Source organism: Pleurodeles waltl, chromosome 7, assembly GCF_031143425.1.
Source record: "Pleurodeles waltl isolate 20211129_DDA chromosome 7, aPleWal1.hap1.20221129, whole genome shotgun sequence".
Taxonomy (NCBI): Eukaryota; Metazoa; Chordata; class Amphibia; order Caudata; family Salamandridae; genus Pleurodeles; species Pleurodeles waltl.
The window spans coordinates 864,332,627-864,351,238 of NC_090446.1; the positions used below are offsets into that span (position 1 = coordinate 864,332,627).

Here is an 18,612-nt window from a genome sequence, read left to right on the forward strand (position 1 = left end):
TAAGAAGTGCTAACTTTTGGTTGGGAGCAGATAGGAAAGTCACCTTTGGTGTCTAAGGAACTGTAATTTAAAATCCTCTTTATGGTAATGTTAGGTTTTGAGTTACAATTCGGAAAATAACACTTTTAGACAGTTGGCATTTTCTTGTACTAACCTTTTGGTGCCTGAGACTGTTCCTGGGTCACATGATTAGGTGTAGCTAGTCTTTGTGTATTCCTCCCAAACCGCATCACAATATAGGGTCTGGTTGTTGGCAGGATGGGACATACAGGATTAGTGAGGTGCAGAGTTGTCACTTAGTTCACTTGCACATCAAAGGCACTGGTCCAGCTCAAACAAAAAGGACTTTGGCAGGGAGGCAAGAAATTCCAGACACCTCTGTAGAAGGAAACTCCATACGCTTCTCCCACTTCAAAGTGAGCATCAGGTATAAAAAGTGGACCCTTAGAACCACTCTCCAGTACACTCTTGGCATGTGGACACTACTTGAGTCCTGCCCTGCTTGCTGAGAAGGAAGACTGGACCTGCTCCCTTCATTCCATGCTGAGTGACCCTCAAGCGTCAGCTGACTGACCTCCTGTCTGAGCTACAAAGACATAATGAGCTCCAGAGGCCTCCCTATATAATCCCAGCATACCTGCTGCCCGGACCTGCAACTAGAATTGCCCTAGTCCTGCTGGCCTCTGCACGAGCGAGTCCTTGATCCCCAAGAGGTATCTCCCTAGGTCTTAAACCCTTGGCTGGCATCAAAGTGCACTCTTCTGACTCAGAAAGGAAAAATCCTTAAGTATTGGGCTCTTCGCAAATATGAAGGGGCCAGTTTGTGCCAAGATTTTGCCAGCTTCTCTGATCACCAGCATGAAGCGTCAGTAAACCCGATACATTGCGTTACAGCAACCACAAGCAACGAACGTCAACGTGAGATCTTCACTTTGTTTTACAACATAAACATCTCACGGTTACCGCCAAGTGAATCTCCATCAACTACCAAATCCGCGACATCTGATAGAATCTTCGTACTTCAGCAACAACCATCCGCAATGCTCTCCATGGTCCTCAAAGCCTCCTCCACAGCAAATGGAACTCTTCAAGCTGGATCTTAGAAAGTAACTTTTTCAGCAGGACTTATTTGGTCTCTGTATCCGGCCTGCACTCCATCACGGTAGTCCTGAACTTGTAAATTTCCCCCGGCTATCATGACCAGATAACTACGATTGATGCATTGTGCATTTAGCCATTTAGCACTATACTTACCATAAATCTTTGAAAATGGATAGCTCTGATTCTACTGATTGGATTTTTTTCCTTTTGGTGTCCAATAATTTATTAAATTTAAATATTAAAATTTTCGGTAGTTTGCTAAATTGGTGTGGGATTTCTATTGTGTTGGATGTTCACTGTTTTCACTGTTTGTTTGCTGCACATTGCCTCTAAGTTAAGCCTGACTGTTTTTGTGCTAAGCTACCAGAGGGTTAAACACAGGTTAATTTAGTGACTTTTTGTGGCTCACTCTGACAAGGATTGTGGCGTTGCTTGAGAAGGTCCTATACTCCCCTCAACCAACAACCCAATTTCTTACACATTCCCAGCCTTGGTAGCCGCTAACGCCATGCCATCAGCTGTGCATGTACTGGGGTTGGCCAACCCTTGCCACGATTGACCCCTTCATCTGTTCTTTTGAGAGGCTTGTGAGACTACAGAGGAGGCTCTTCTGGGTCCAGTGGAACTCCCACAGCAGCCTTCAAATTCTACAGCAAGAGTCCAGTGAGATCAGCAGGCCATAAAAAAACAATTTCAGGGCTAGGGGTCAGGGTACCCCTACCCTTAGCCCTACTAATTCACTTATTTTTTTTTTAAGTTTCAGGACATGGGGAGCTGAGTCCCAGTGTCCTGTAATTGCGGCCACAACATGTTTTTTCAAGTTTTGGCCAACCAATAAGATCACTCAGTCCCACTGGACCAAACCGTTAGATTGAGGGAAAAAATCATTTACCACCCAAGAAAACGTTCTATTGTGCAGTCATGTGGGACCAACCGCCTATATATTTCTCATTGTTTTAACCTTAATTTCACCAAATGGCTAAACAGATTTATATAAAATCACAAAAGCATTGCCTTCTGGGTAAGATTTGTGCTTTCTGCCAAATTTAGTGTAATTCTGTACAGCCATTTTTTTTTGTATCTTTTTATAGAAATTGCATTGAAAAAGGGTTTTGGCATCCTCTACCCCCCTTTTCTCACCTCCGCTTGACAGATCACCCCACAACCTTCCAAGAAGGAGCAGAGGTGAATGAACTTGTTTTGGAAAGTTTTGTGAAGACTCATCAAACACCCCCAAAGTTATTAGCAAAAGAAAAAAAACTCTAACAATAACTAGACAGTGGGGACTGCTTTTTGTAACATACATACATATTTATTATACAAACATGCACAAACTTCATCATTGCCTGCTGTAGGAGGCTCCTAAGTTTTATGAGGTGAAGGAGGCAAAAAAGAGAAAAAAGTAGGTAAATATCAACCTATAGGAGTGATTCGACAAACAAGACTGTGTTAATGACGAGGAAAAGCTACCAACACTCAGTAAAGACGTTTAATGGTTCCAAAGTGATCCCACCAGCGGAGCGGCGACCACACAAGCAGCCAACCAGGGATCAACTGACAAGGGGTAAGTAACTGTCAACAATTCTAACTTATATCACAATGCACCCTGTGATAAGCACGAGCAGCCGCTTGTGCAACCATATGACAGTAAACAGAATCATACATATATATATATATAATAATAATGCAATGGCAAAAACTACAACAAACATATTTTGGATAAAAAAATGATGAGAAGTTGTGGACTGAGATTGAAGATGTGACTATAGGGGCACAGACAAAAGCTGAGGCAGACTGGTCTACTGATTCTTTTTAGGTTTTGCCTGCACAGCGGGTGAGCACTGTACTTGCAAAGTCTTTTTAATTTTTTTTAAAAATCTTAAAAAGGGGCTTAGAACTCACCATCATACTTGCCATTCATAGGCTTCCTGGTCACTCGCATTTTCTGTCTTCTCATTGGTCAGCAGATTCAGGATCAAGGTCCACTTCCGCTTTCTTCTGCTGTTCCTTGGAGCCTGAACCAAGTACAGTTTCTGGCTGGCAGCCAGTGGTTGGCAGCCAATGTCCTTCCACGGCCGCATGCTAATCAAAGTACTCTCTTTTTAATAAGTTTCTAGCACTCCATCAGTGTGCCCGTGTTTTCAGACGGTCTCCCCTCCTTCACATTCCTTCCACATAGTTCCTTGTGTGAACTCAGTACTTAATTTAGGTGAAATCATAAATCTGCCTGTGTCTCTGGGGCCACTGCAACATAACACCTCTCACTTGTGTTTAAGCTTCACCCAATTATTTCTGCCCAGGTCGCATTTACACATTTGCAGCTGGTTTCTGCCTTGTGAGTTTATCTGTTCTTTTTAGATGGTTCAACTGTCTTTGTTTTTTCCTGCTAGACACAGTCCTGTGTCCAAAAACACATTTGCCACAACTGAATACAGTACAAAGTACTTGTACTCTTTCATCCGAGATTTGCTTGCTTTACTGAGGACATACTTGCCATCTGTGTGGCAGCTCCATCGACAGTAACTTTCCAAATAGAAAACTACTGATTGCACGCATCCCTTTTCCACCAATTCTAAATGGTAATTTTGGGGGCATAGCTTAAAGAGTGATATTAAGAATTGTGACTAGTTTTTGGTCCAAGGAAGATTAATGAATCATACCTTGAACCCTGCATTAGACTCCTACTACAAAACGTTTTGTGGCAGATAGATTCACTTATATCCTAGCTGGATTTACCCAGGGTTAAATGGCATACCTGGCAACCACAGAATAGATAATTATATGTTTACTACAGTTGAGAATAGGATTAAGAAACATATATTGTGTTTACAATTTTAAAAGTTTTATCCTCAAGCTTGTCTACTAATAGCATTGTACAATTGTAGTACACGAAGAGCGTGTTACTGCCTGGAACTCTGTGCCCACTTCGAACAATGCTGCTCCCTTCGTTGTTGGTGCAACCGTTGGAGGCCTTCAAGCTCTCACTTGACTCGTATATTACTCCGTTTCTTCCCTATGTAGTTCCAGCACGAGTTGTCTTCAATCCGACACACAGGTCCCAAAACACATGCACCAACGGCGATCAGCACTCTTGATGAGGATTAAATCTTCACTGTCGGTGGGTCTAAGTTTAAGATCGTCGCCATAAATTGCAGTAATCGCGCATCCAATAAAATTAGGAGAATTATCTCTTTGAAGAAAGTAGAAGTTTATTCAATGACAAGACCCACGACCTTCTTCTTCCAGCATACCAGTCAGTAGTCAAATCAAACCCAAACATTCTCTCATGACCTAGTCAGAATTCTATACTCTACATTCCTTAAAGCAACAAACATTAAATAACACTTATGCCCCTACTTACATAAGAAATTCACTTCCACATATTACAACAATATATAGAGATAAGAGAACAGGATTAATAAGATGCGTGTTGTCACGATCTGAATGCTTCTTACTGTGGTCATCTGTCAATCTCGAGGCACCACCTGGTCTCTTGCTGGTTCTGGACTGACCAAGGTAAGGGCCACCCTTCCCAATAGCCACAGAGCTGCTGATAGAGTAGCACTAAGCAGACCGTGACATACAGAAGGAGTCCCAGAGGAAAAAACCCAATCCTGGGAAAAACCTCAGAAGCAAGAAACTCCTGAAAAAGAGGTAAGAAAAAAGAAAAGCGTAATATGAACTGGAAACAGCAAAAACTGCAGACAAGAAAAAATTGGAAAAATCCAAAAAACACCGGATACAGGAGTGAGGAGCACCACCAGAACGGAAGTGTTTGCAACGCAATGAACAGAAGACCAACTGTGCTTATATACTGGCAAACAGGATGTGACACGCAGAAAGTTTCGAAGACACCATCTTGAATTGGGAAAAGCCACATTAGAGTGAATGGAAAAATAGCCATGGTGTAAAGGAGAAAGCAAAGCATGCAAGAAAGGAAACACAGACTCCTGGGAAGAAGAAAAGATGGCTAGGAGAGAAGCCACAAAGAAAGAGAAAACAAGAAAAAAAGACAGAAAAAACAGATAAGAGAGATTATAAGGGCAAAATGCACGCGCATCGTGAAACAGTGCCCAAAGAAAAATGTACCGGTTGTGCTGTGGACCGGAAAATAGGCAGTGGCCTGAAGCGCAGCTCAAAACGCGGCCCAAGGAAGAAACAGCCATCCAGGACACAGACCGCTGAGCTAACCGCGGTCCGCAAGTGGGGGTGCCGCAGGTCCTCGAGGCGTCACATGTGTAGGGCCATGGGAAGTACCTCTAAAAACATAATTCTACTCTGGGTAGGTGTACAGTTCTGACACAATTTCTTCATGAAAAGCTGCAGCACAAGCAGCACCCAATCTGCAAAGAATTGCATGTAAAACTCAAGCAGTGTCCACAATTTAAGAAAATAAAGGACAGAATAAACTTCCTGAACCAATTTAGTAAAATACAGAAAAATCAAATGACCAAACATACATCAAGATCATTAAAATAGCTTAAGGGGGAACCAGAGCTATGATTTTTTTTCAAAGATTTAAGTAAAAAAGTACCACGAAAAAGTAGCCAATAGGTTTTGCCTATGCAAAATCTATTAGCTTTCTCAATTTTTTTTACATGCTGACCGGCAATTGAGCTGCTGTGGAACATCAAAGCTGGCCACCTCACAGTGCTTTTTTTTTTTTTTTTTTTTTTTTTTTATACATTAAGCCATGTTGCACAGCAGGTCAACTGCTGTCCACCATGTAAAACAAAAAACACATTGACAGACAACAGATTTTCAATAGGTGCAGCTTATTGACTTTTCCAGTGCTAACTTAGGACTCGCCTCTATACAGCTTTAGCCACCTGGGGCAATCAATTGTCATCATACAACACACACCCAAAACTGCAAGATCTAAAGACAGCTAAAAGGTCTACTTTTCTTAAGGACCAGTGGAGCTTTGCAAAAGTATCGAAAAAAACTGATGTGACTCCTCTGAAATTACCAGTGCTACCAGTCAGAGGTTATGTGACTGACTCTAGTGCCATCGCCCCAGTGAGCCTCTGTATTGTTGGTGCAAGGGAGGAGAGGGCTCAACAGGTACTTGTGAGAGACAACCAGGGCTCAATGGATGGATACCCAGAACCACCAATCCTTTTCTCCCCCTGTTCCTTCAGAGTGGTGGAGAAGTTGGAGAGAGCAAGAAAGGGGTCGAAGGGGATGAGAGACAGAAAGGAAGTAAGATAGATAGAGAGAGAGCTAGAAAGAGGATTACAGCTGGAGGGTGGGAGAGGGGATAAAGAAAAAGAGATGGGGCGAGAGCTGGAGAGAGAGAGAGTAGAGAAAGTCACCACTATTCTGTCTTTACCTCTGGTGACCCAGTTACAAGGAGGAACTGAGAGAGGAGGAAGAAAGAGAAAGACGAAGGGAGAGAGAAGATACAGAAAAAGAGGTGAGGAAAGAGAGATGGTGAGAGAAAGGGGTGTCAAATAAATCTCCTCAGTCACCAGCCTGAAAGGGTCTATTAACAAAAGAAAAACAAGTATTTGCAATGCAACAGGTCTCGCATTTGCGAGAGTTAGACCTATTGGCAATGCCTTTTATTTATGTGTTTTGTTTTGGAGTGTAGGGGATGTATGTGGTGTGAAGTGTAAATTTGTGCCTTGTATTTTAATTGTTACTTGTGGAGTGTGGAATTGTGTGGTACGGAGTGTATTTGTGTAGTGGAATCATGTGGCATGGTGGAAATATATGGGTGAGAGCTGCATAGAATAGATAGGAAGATAGAGGTAGTTTACTTAGGAACTGGTGCAAGCTTCCGTCACACAGAAGGTATAATGCAAGCTTCCATCACACAGAAGGTACAATGCAAGCTTCCCTCATACAGAAGGTACAATGCAAGCTTCTTAAGGTACAATGCAAGCTTCCCTCACAGATAAGGTACTATGCAAGCTTCCCTCACAGAGGAGGTACAAGGCAAGCGGTCCCTGCCCATGGCTCTACTTGAAAACATTGTGGGGTAGCTTACCTTTCACTGCTGTTTAAATCCAGGAAGAACAGAACAGCAGACATTGAACTGCAGATTTATCAACAGGCTACAAAAAAAGATCAAAGACAAAAGCAGCTTTCAAACTCACGTCTTTACATCCATTCCTGGAGTTCAACTTACCAAGGCGCTACGCATCTTGATTTTTTGATGTACTGCAGGTTATGGCGTCAGTTCACAGCATGCTGTCCATACAACCAAACCACCACGCACACTGCTATTCGCCTGTGGAGCTAAACGGTTCCAGCGTAGCGTACTCTTAAAGCATTACCGGCCTTGCACCTGCACCTGGCACTAAAGTCAAAAAGGCACCCATGTCTGGGACAGGCATGGTAGTAATTACCTGCTTTTGTAAGGGACTCAAACTCAGTGGAACACCGTACATTGATTCTAGTGCTTACCTTCTGCATTGTTGTCAACTTTGATATGGTAAGCAGCCACCAAGACAGTACAGAAGAAAGCCCCACCAGGCCTCCCCCTGCACAATGATAAGGACAGAAGTAGTTTAAACCAATGGCTAGAACAAGAACCCAATGCTACCTCTGCTCATCACGCTGTGACCTCGCTGAAGTGATTGTAGCACAAACTAGACACAGAAGAAGTACGAAGAGGCATGTCTTTCATTGTACTTTAGCACCAATGGATGGTAAAATAAAACAAGTAATGTGACAGGAGAAGTGAGTGACAGGACTGAAGCACTAGGCACAAGGGTGAGTGGGAGGGGCACGCAGCGACATGGGAGGAGATGTCAGGGAGGAATGCTGTATTAAAATGCAAGTAGCCATGGATGCTTAAGCTGAACACAGACAAACAGTAAGAGGAGCAGGAAGAGAAGAAAAAAATAGTTCGCCAAAGAACAGATAATAAACCAAAACGCAATGATGTAGTACTCTCTCCCTGCTCCCTGAGAGAAAGAAGGAGGGACAAAGAAGCAGGGCTGACCACTAGCAAGGAAGGATTTTTAAAAGACACTGAAACAAACAAATGAAATGGCTTTAAGTGCACAAGATGTAGAAGTATATTTAAGTATCCAAGAGGTTGTATGCTTACGCTCACCCTAATGAATACTCTCTGAATTACAGAGTCAATTGGCCAGCGGTTCTCATTTCACTGCTTAATCGAGGTTAGCACCTAGACAGAAGGCAATTCTCAAATATACACCCCAATTGTGCACCAGTCAGAATAGCAGTCACATGATAAATTCTTACAATGAATACAAGCAGTTATCTAGCAGAGGTCATGAGAACGAGAGTGGCCTTCAGATAGTAATACAGATGTAAGCAGTTTGCATTGAGCAAACTCATCTTGATTTTTATTGCCTTGTGAGAACGCAATGATGGCTTCACACTAGAGATGAACACCTCTTGTGGGCATCGTTAGCCTGACCAAGAAAACATGGTTGAAGGAAGTTACAGTCACAGTAGTGCAAGTTTAGGAAGAGAGGGATGAGGAGAGCTGGAGGGAGGCGGGGAGAGAAGTGAGAGAAAGATGAAGAGAAAAAAGGCAGAGAGGGAAGGTGGAGGGGGAATAGAGCAAAAACAGGCATTGAGAGACAGAGAGAGGGAAGAATATCAGCTGTCATTTTTAGCCAGTGAATGTTGACAACTCTTTGAAAGTACATAGAGTACACAAAATGGTGACTTCTATGAAACAATTCTTGCAGCCTGCTCCCTGTTAACCTCCTATGAAAATAGTGAAATTGGAAATAAATATTGTGCTACTCTTTTTATAATATTATCTACAGCAAGGAAATCGGTACAGATCTCATAAATTCATATTTAAGGCCTGATTTAGATCTTGACAGTGTTACTGCCAAGCCACGTCGGTGGTGGACCCGAAAACGTTATCAAGTCAATAGTGTTCCGCCTGCCGTATTTAGATGTTACAGCTCTACAAACAATGGACTGGCAACGGCTTGCTGACAGAGCAAGACGGTGGCGGGACACAATGGACTTCGTACAATGGCAAGGGCTATGGAATAGAGGTAAGTGACATACACACACTGTACCCTTGCAATATGTGTCCCCCTGTGCTACACACACCACAACACGCCCACATACACACCATCATCCATTACAACTCCCAACACAACACAAACAGTACATGGCGAAAACACACATTGACATACATCCATGGCACAACACACACACCATTGAAACTGCACCCACATACAACCACTACAACCAACACAACTACACACTCAACTACACAAACACACTCACACAAAAGCACAGCTACACACATCATGACATCGACTGCCACACAACAACAACACTCACCTGAAAGTGTCACACTGCAACACAACATACACAAAATCGATCTCACATGTAAAGTGACACACATACAGACACAACCCTGCCACCCACTCCAGCTTCCTCCACCTCAACCAGCTAGTCCACACGCACATACACATACTGACTCACATACAAAACAGATACCAAAAACCTACCAGTACAGGTCCCCTTCCAATGGACACGGTTGACAACTGTGATTGTATTGTCATGGTAGTGCCAGCATTCACTTGGCAATAAATAATGACAGCACACTGACAGTTGTGTATGTGTACAATATGTGTGTTGTGCCATTGTGCCCCCAGCCATGTGTGACACAATTGTCTCCCTGACATATGCATGTCACAATGATGTAAAAAAATGACTGTGACATGTATATGCCTACAGTTGTCTCGATCTCCCGTGCAGTGCCCACCCAATGTACCCTATAATGCAAGAACCATTTGGTCCACACAGATAATCAGGATATAATAACTCAATTAACACATCCGAAGACAGCATAACTATGGCTCCCATCCACCCACACATCCAAGGATTTGGTTGACCACAGAACGTAGAAGAGGGGAGAGTGCAAAACAATTACATCACACAAAAATATGAGAACATTTAAAACTTTATTTAGAATCAATATTATGCATACAAAAATTACATACAACAGTTGCTCCAATGAAATACAACAGAGTGCTCAGAAAAAGTACTTTTAATTAAGTTCATAGACAAAGGAGAAGACAACACAACGTTCAAAAGATCAAACGAAGCCATTCCTGTCTATATATCCCATTACAATTTCTTCCACTATATGAAGGCATTTCCAAAGTCCATATTTTCTCCTAGTGGATAGTCTTTTCCATATAGGCCATAAATAAAATGTCGACTTTTCGACCTGAAAGCTAAAGGGGGGTCAGTTAGGACCTTAAATGCAGGTCTTCATCAGGACAGGGAAATAAGAGCAACTTGGGTTCTTACAAACACCATTAAGGCTTTGACTACAGAAATACGACAACCGCGAAGGCCACCAGACTCCTCATCTGTGGGGAAGGGCTCCCTTAAATGCAAGTGTGATGTCAGGCAGGGGAATATATCCAAAAAAGTAAATGCAACTTGTAGAATGACTTCAAGCCAGGGTCAGTGCAAAGCAAAAGAATGATCAAACACAATCAAAGTTTTGGGGCCTCTTATAAACAGATCACCCGAGTAGCTCTTCGGAGTTCGAAAGTAACAGTGTTCTCTTCTTGGACTCAGCCAGTTTGGGTGGGAGTCATAGTTATGTTTTTTCAGGATTTTTTTAATTGAGTTAATAGATCATAATTATCTGTGTGGACCAGCTTTTGCTTGTAATAGTTGATACCTTGGTCATACGAATTTATGGATTACCCCATTGATATATAATGGCACCCAACGTACCCTGGCAATGCAATGTCCCTACCTTCAAGTCCCACATTGGGGAAAGTTGTGTTTACTCTGTGGGTCAGTGGCAGCAGTGACAGCAGGTGTTGTCCAGTCATGTCCAGTCGAAAATGGATGTGGAACCAGGGCTTTTTGCTTGCCAGTAAGGCACATCCAAATCTGCACAGCAGAAAGGGTGGCTGGGGTCCCCCCTTGCATTGACTTTTCCCTCTTGGTGTTTCTTGGCGAAGATGGCGGTTCCAATGTGGGTTTTCGGCAATGGGACCCCCAACCTCTATATAAGGCGGGCAGACCGTCAAGGCAGGGGATGGGTTTTCAGTTTAAAACTCAATGATGGGACTTTTACCTCCAACATCTAAATCAGGCCCTTAGTTAGTTGCTGATAACTTATTTGAGGCAACACAATAGGGAACACCCAGAGAATCTTTCACAGCATAAATTAAACACATTTTTTCTGTGACTAATTAGCACATACATGGTGCACCCTTCTTTTCTTTATTTCTGACTTTATCCAAGACCTTGGATTGTACTAAAATAATACATATACTATACTCAAATGAGCGTTATGCATTCTATTGTCATTCATTAGCCAGTTATTGTGTCATTTAAATTTTTCTTCCTCCCACGATAGCATAGAGAATGGGGCACTTGGTCAGCCTGCTTTAGCTATTGGTTGACTTTGGTGTGAGTGATGGCATTCTGCTCTCTCACAAGGCCAACATCCACACAGATAGTAATTCTCTTCAGTGACTATAATGGCAATGTGTGCTTTTATAGACCAAAAAATATTTTTGCTTTTAGCCAATTCTTTTTTTTTGATTGACTAAGGCCCTAAAGCTTTCTTAATTTTTCAAAAACAAAACAAGCACTGACAAAGCGAAAAGGCTGACAGCCAACACCAGACCTATTGGCTTTGTCAAAACTTATCACCAAAAGCCAAGGCCAGAGTTTTGTCTAGTGGCAGTTTTGGCTCATCTAAGGTAGTGCAGAGGGCTTATTTGCCTGCTGCATAGAACAGTATTTTATGAGCACTGCTCAGTGGGATACTGCTTTTGTCACAAATAACTTTGTGTTACTGTGCAGTTCATAAGTTCCAATCATAATCTAGCACAGGGAGCTATGAACTGCCATCTGCATGGTACAGGTTAAAAAGTTATGTTTTTTTGCAGTCTTTGGTTATCCTAATTTTGTTCAAATGGATAGAAATATATTGTTAATAGTAAAGTCAATCCTAACCACTGTGTTACATTCTGAATCCTGAGTTTATTCTTCCCCAGACCAACCACTCTTAAAAAATGCCTACCAGTATGGATGACATATGAATCCTATGCATTGCAGTTCCCTTTGTCTTATGTGACATTTTCTATACACTGAATTACACATGTATGATTCATTGTCTCTTTATTCCTGTGTGTGTGTATATGTGTGTGTGTGTGTGTGTGTGTGTGTGTGTGTGTGTGTGTGTGTGTGTGTGTGTGATGTAAAGTGCTCCAACACCCTATGCTGGTAAGAGTGGTGCTATAAATGTGAGAGAGGGGATATGGAGAGATGAGAGGCACTGTTAGAGGGTGATGGTAAGGGACTCATTGAAGAGCCCCAAGATTGCTGTATCCTGGTGCACGGTAAGGTCATCATTTGCTATGTTTTAAAAACTAATTCATTTGAACATATAATGAAAAGTGTGTTGTAGAATGCACTGTTTTTGCCATTTGTTTCCCACATTTTCTTTGGGGGGCGGGGGAAGAGGTGGGAGAACCCCGTCAACCCTATTGTAGTGGTTAGGCTTGCTTAATATGCACTTTATGGGGGCTGCTCAGACAATATGCCAGGGCTGCTTTGGGTTCCCATTCCGGCCCTGCCAAAAGTAACTGTAACTCTAGGTAGTCCAATTCAGATTTTCCTCCTATGTTTGGAACGTTTATAATGTGAAACAGAACACCATGATCTGAAAATCTGTTATAATAACCAAACGACACACTTCAACCATAGTGAAAGCATTTTAGGCGATGAAACTGAAGCAAATACAGTGCGCTGTGACAGGGTAGGACTTGCACTCAAGATGTATCTGGGCATCCAAAATAAGGGCTGTCCTATTTGGATGGTATTTTTCACATAAGTGTGGCATGAGGCACATTTTAAAGGAAACGGGTGCTCCTTCTACAGAGCTCTGCGTTTTCACTTTTTTATGCTTTTTTTCTACAGTGGATTATCTTAAATCCTATGCGCATCTGATAGTTCTCAGTCGATAAATTCAAGCTTCAATATATGCGGAGTACGCAAATCTCTGAGCTACGTAGAGTGCGTAGGTCTAGTCTGAGACTTCAGTGGTAACATGCAAATATCAGAGGCCTCCATAGGGTGTGTACAACAGTGGTCTGAATAGTGTGCAATAGCATGATGTGCACATGCCAGGCTGCGCTTACTAGCGCACATCCAATCTGCACATGCTTTGCATGTAGTGGAGAACTGAATGGCGTGTATAGGCAGCAGTTTAAGCAACACTTACCGTTCAATTTGCAGAATTGCTGCGGGAAAAGACCCGGTGATAATACTGTCATCTCTGCAAATAGAAGTGCCTTGGCTTGACTATGACACAGTGTTGTTAGGTATTTTATATATCAGAGGGTTATGTGCTCTGCAGGGAACGTTTCTTTCTAAAAAAGAAACGTACATGAAACAGTATTGCGTTTGGTGGTCAGAATGGCATGGAAATTCATAAACCCACATCTTGTGTATGGCAAAGGAGGGGCAGTGTTACTGGGAAGTACCCATGCAGTAACATTTTTCCACATTTTATTATTAACCTAATTGCATATATTTACAAGTGAAATCAGATGGAGAAATATCCCTTAGTACTGGTGCGTTCAATAGAGACCACACAAGACTACTCCAAATGTGCCTTTAAATTATTTAGATGTTATCAATCTTCCTTAAAGTGCATCATTTGCCCTACATTTTTCCAAAAAGAGAGAATAATACTGTGATAATTAAATGCAGTAGAAAACGTATTGTGTCCCTTAAGCACTAAACATTCCATCTGGTATAAAACCCCACCCCGGTGACCACTTCCTCTGAACCCTTTGTTAATGCTATTCATGTTGTTGTCATCTTCAGGATATGTCTCCTAAACATACACTCCTGCCTATGTCCCGTAAATGGGTGCAGAATTGTGCCTGTTATGTAACCAGAAAGGCAAAACGCATGGTGCTCTAGTCCCTGCGTTAGTCCCTATTCGGGAGTAAATAACTTGTAATTAGGTGCGGGTTTTCAGAACAGAATAGAAGATTCTAGAACGACTCCCTTCACCCGGTATCACCGAACATAAATCGGTTGAACTCATAATGAAGGCCAAAGTCACTTTAAATATGTCTTCCATAGCCACTGACAAACAGTTCTCAGAAGTGTAAAGCATACAAGTATGAGAACTGTGCAGTCCGTGTATGATGTGTCCTCGTGGCCATAGGGAATATTTAGGTTCTGTTTTGAAATATAAAGATATATATTAGAAAAAACTACAACGAGGGGCCTATTGCAACCCTAAAATAGGTGTACCTCCTTCTGAACGCTAGCAAAATAAAATTAAGAGAAAAACGACGATGCATAGTTTTATAGCATACAGGGTAATAAACATCGATTTTGTTTTTTTTTAAAAACAGCAGTTTTCTCTGCCTTCAGTTGCATTCTGTGGGATCCTTAAAGCGGACTGCATGGTCTGGTTGGAATGAACAAATGAATCTCTACTGATAAAATATAATAATCAGCTAAAGTTACCAGGCATAATTAGACCGAAGCCAGTTCCAGAATAACTGAAATTTTCGCCAAAGCAGTTGAGTCTGCGCCCAAAAATCCACGCGATAACAAATGGATTGAGTAGAAGCTGTTTGTAACTGCCTTGATGCATTTTAGTGTATCTTTTGTGTTTGTTCCACGCTATGATTTATCTCTAGGAACTGGACTATGGCAGGATCTATAGTGCAATGTTGAAGCCAGCTTTCATCTTTGACGGGAGGCGAATCCTGGACAGTGTACATCATCACCTTCAGCACCTAGGCTTTCAGGCAAGTTCAACTTTTCTGTAATTGGAAATTACACGGGAGAGATAGGGTGGAAAGGTACGAGGACGTTGGGACAGGGGGCATTTGAGGCCTGGGTATGAAAGGGTAGAAAAGAGACGTTGGAGCCAGGAAATGAAAGGGAAAGGGGCGGGTTGAGCCAGGGGGTGAAAGGATAGGAAGAGTTCGAAGCAGGATATGAAAGGACAGGGAAGTGAGAGCCGTCAGGAAAGGGTACGGGCAGGTTGGAGCCAGGGACTGAAAGGACAGAGAGATGTTGGATTTAGGGGCTGAAAGGACAGGAAGACGTTGAATCCAGGGGATGAAAAGCGAGAGAAGTTTGAGCCAGGGGATAAACAAACAGGGAGAGGCTGGAGACAGGAGACGAAAGAACAGGAAGAGGCTTGAGTCGGGCAATAAAAGGTTAGGAAGAGGTTGGGTCCAGGAGACTAAATGATGCTCTCTGCGCCCAGACACTCTTTGAGTAGTCACGCTCTTTATAAATCACCTCATTCGTTCATTCATTCAAATGATAGGAAGAAGTTGGAACCAAGGGATGAAAGTTGGAGTACAAGTTGGATTCACAGGAAGAAATTATTTGAAGAGGTTGATTCCAGGAGTGGAGTGAAAGTGTACCCATAGGTTGCAAGAATCGATTTATATAGGCACTTTAATGTGCAAAATATGGAGGTGTCACGCTATTTGATAGTATTGGCAAACTATCCTGTGGATGCATCAGGAGTATTGATGTCAGGACACAGATGCACCTGCAAGCATGCTAGGGTTGGAACAGGGTTTGGTCGGAATCACAGCCCACCTCTAAGCAAGGAATCAACTTACCAATGGTGCAGTGTAAAAACAAATTTGTTCCTGAGCACAAGGTTGCGCTAGGGGCATTGTAACCATCTCTCGTCTTCTTTTATGCAGGTGGAGACTATCGGAAAGAAAGTAAACAAGAGCAGAATGTTTCAGTGAACAAATACATTTCGAAGCAGCAACCGCAGGCACAACATTCTGGGAAGGTGAAAATGTAAGCACCTCCCGGCAGCACTCTGTGAAGATTTTTCTACAGGATGCTCTTATGCCATGACAAGAGATTAAAGTTACTGCTGAAGACGACAGAAAGCAAATCGCATATTACATCAGTTGACTAAATGCTTCAAGGGAAGAGTCGGTATTAACTCTTGGACTACACGCTTTCCTCATCACCCAGCTCACACATTAAGAACTTGACATTCAGTCATTTTGTTTTTAGCTTGAACTCATCCTCGCACTTTGCAAAGGAAGGGGTGCCCGGATTTAATCACACTATGAAAGACCTCCCTCGAATGTAGTAAATATTTCAAGCTCCCATCTTTCTATTTTCACGAAATAGATGTGATGATGTAATGGACAGAGACCAAAAAAACGAAGGCCCATATTTATACTTTTTTGCGCCACATTTGCGCCGCTTTTTGACGCAAACGTGGCACAAACTTACAAAATACAAATGCGGCGCAAAAAAAGTATAAATATGGGCCTAAAGGTCTTCAGCGCAGTAAGGCTAAACTACCTCCATACATATAAATGCAGTATGTCTCTCAGCAAAAGAAACAACAATTAAGGGGCACCATGTCAGTCCTGTCTGCCCTTTTTCTGCTTCCACTCTACTCACAGGCCCTTGCCACTGCTTCAAATGGACAAAACCTAAATTTAGATCTGCTGCCCCAAAGTCCCTATTTCCCTCTGAGAAGTGTTAATGTTCTTTCATTAAAAAGACTGGTAGCCTTACAAGGAAGCAGGATTGTTCTGAGTTGAGGTATTGACAGCATGACCATATGGGTGGCAATGGTATCTCAGAAGGTCTCTTATAATTTCATGTTCATAGTGGCAGAAGGTGGTAACCTGGCGCTGCTAACACCAGCACCGTCACGCTAGTAGAATGTCGCCAGCCGTGTTATGACCAGTAATATGGCCTGGCGGTGTTCTGCTAGCGGGGAGCTGGTGGTGGTAGCAGTGCCGCTTCCCGTTCCCTGTCGGACGACCTCCTCGCCGGATAAGGTAAGTCGGGTGCCCGACAGGGGAGGGGCTGGGAGGGCGGGGTGTTGTGTGTGTGTCTGAGTGTGTGCATGAATGTGTGAGTGTGTGTGTTGTGTTGTTTGCATGGCTGTATGTGCGTGAGTGAATGCGTGTAAGAATGGGGAAGTGAGTGCGTGTCTGCATGTCAGTGTGATTGTGTGTAAGAATGTGTGTGAGTGTGTCTGGAAGTATGCATGTATGAATGCGTGTATGCCAGTGTGTGTATAAATGCGTGTATGCCAGTTTGTGTATGAATGCATGTATGCTAGTGTTTGTATGAATGCGTGTATGCCAGTGTAAGTGAATGGGTGTATGCCTGGTGCATGTGGGTGTCTGTGTGCGTGTATGCGGGGAGGGGGGTTGTTGGGTTGAGGGGCGCTGTGACTGTAGTGAGGGTGGGGGGAGGGTGGTGATGTGTGCATGTGTGGCTGTGGGAGGTGGGGTTAGTTGTGTGGTGTGTGCGTGTCTTCGGGAGTGCGTGTATGGGGTTGGGGAGTAAGTAAGTGGATCGGAGGGGGGTTGGGGGTGAGTGAGTGGATCAGAGGGGGTGGGGGGTGAGTGAGTGGATCGAAAGGGGGTGGGGGTAGTTTGTGTATCGGGTGGGTGGGGGGTGAGTTTGGATGGAGTGGGGTTTGGAGCTGCCTACTGGTGACAAGGAAGGAATTCCCTGTCACTGGTAGGGCCTACTGCCATGGTTTTAGTGGCATTGCTAACACCATGAAAACCATGGGGGTAGGCCGGCTTTTAATGCCATGGGCGGTACTATGTTGGCCTCCGGGCTGGAGATAGACATCTCCGACTCGATGGCTCATACCGCCAAGGCGATATCAGTGGAGAACTGGCAGATTGGCTGCAGTCAACCCACCAATCTCGTAATGTGGCGGTATGTACCGCCAGCCTGTTGGCGGTAATACCGCCACATTAACCCTGGTGGTCAGAAGACCGCCAGGGACATAATGAGGGCGTAAGTGATTTGCCTAGAATCACAGCATGTTCTGCTGATGTTGAGGCTAGAAACTGGTTCCGACAGTGCCTATAAAAAATTAATGTGTCCTTGTGTAATGTAATTGGTGCTCATGTAAAGTGCTCCAATACCGTGGGTCCAGTTCATGCTATATGAAAAGAACACATTTAATCTCCAACTTAACAATTGACTCTCCAAAGAAGGTTCAATTATATCCAATTCAGAAATTTAATTTCGGTTACATATTTCTAATAAAAGGAAGCATCTACTTCACCACCTCCTGCTAAGTCTAAAATGATTGAATCACAAGAAAAGGCAATGGCAAACATTCCAAAAGAAGTTCAAGCCATTTGTAACAACACTGATGCGATTTGCTCTGAAATTAAACGTATTCAAAGAGACTTAGCAGTTTTAACAATAAATGTATTTGATAATGAGATTAAGAGTTGTGAGAATAAAGCTTATTTGTGCAGTTGGCGTTTCAGGTTAAATACATTGTACCTATGAAGCAGATACTGTTAGGTTTGAAAAATAGAAATCAGAATATAGAAAAATTATATAGCCAAGCTTTTTCTCTTCACCTGAGGATTTGGTGTCTTGTTTGGATTATCATGCTCCAGTTGCAGTGGACTCTTAAGCTTCTGTACTTGACACACGAGGTTCAGCTATATGGCATTTATAACATTTTTCCTTTACTTGAGCAGATACCATGGTGCTTTAACTCCAACT

At 42.9% G+C, this 18,612-nt stretch overlaps 1 protein-coding gene across 1 annotated transcript in view; it reads left to right on the forward strand.

The window, feature by feature from the left end:
* LOC138245650 (UDP-glucose 6-dehydrogenase-like) overlaps positions 1–17,294 on the forward strand; it is a 111,418-nt gene extending 94,124 nt beyond the window's left edge. Inside the window, exons 11-12 of the mRNA XM_069199397.1 lie at positions 14,757–14,867; positions 15,789–17,294. Of these exons, the coding sequence (XP_069055498.1) occupies positions 14,757–14,867; positions 15,789–15,836 (159 nt within the window). The 3' untranslated portion in view covers positions 15,837–17,294. The remainder of the gene's footprint in view (positions 1–14,756; positions 14,868–15,788) is intronic.
* The last annotated feature ends 1,318 nt before the right edge of the window (positions 17,295–18,612 follow it).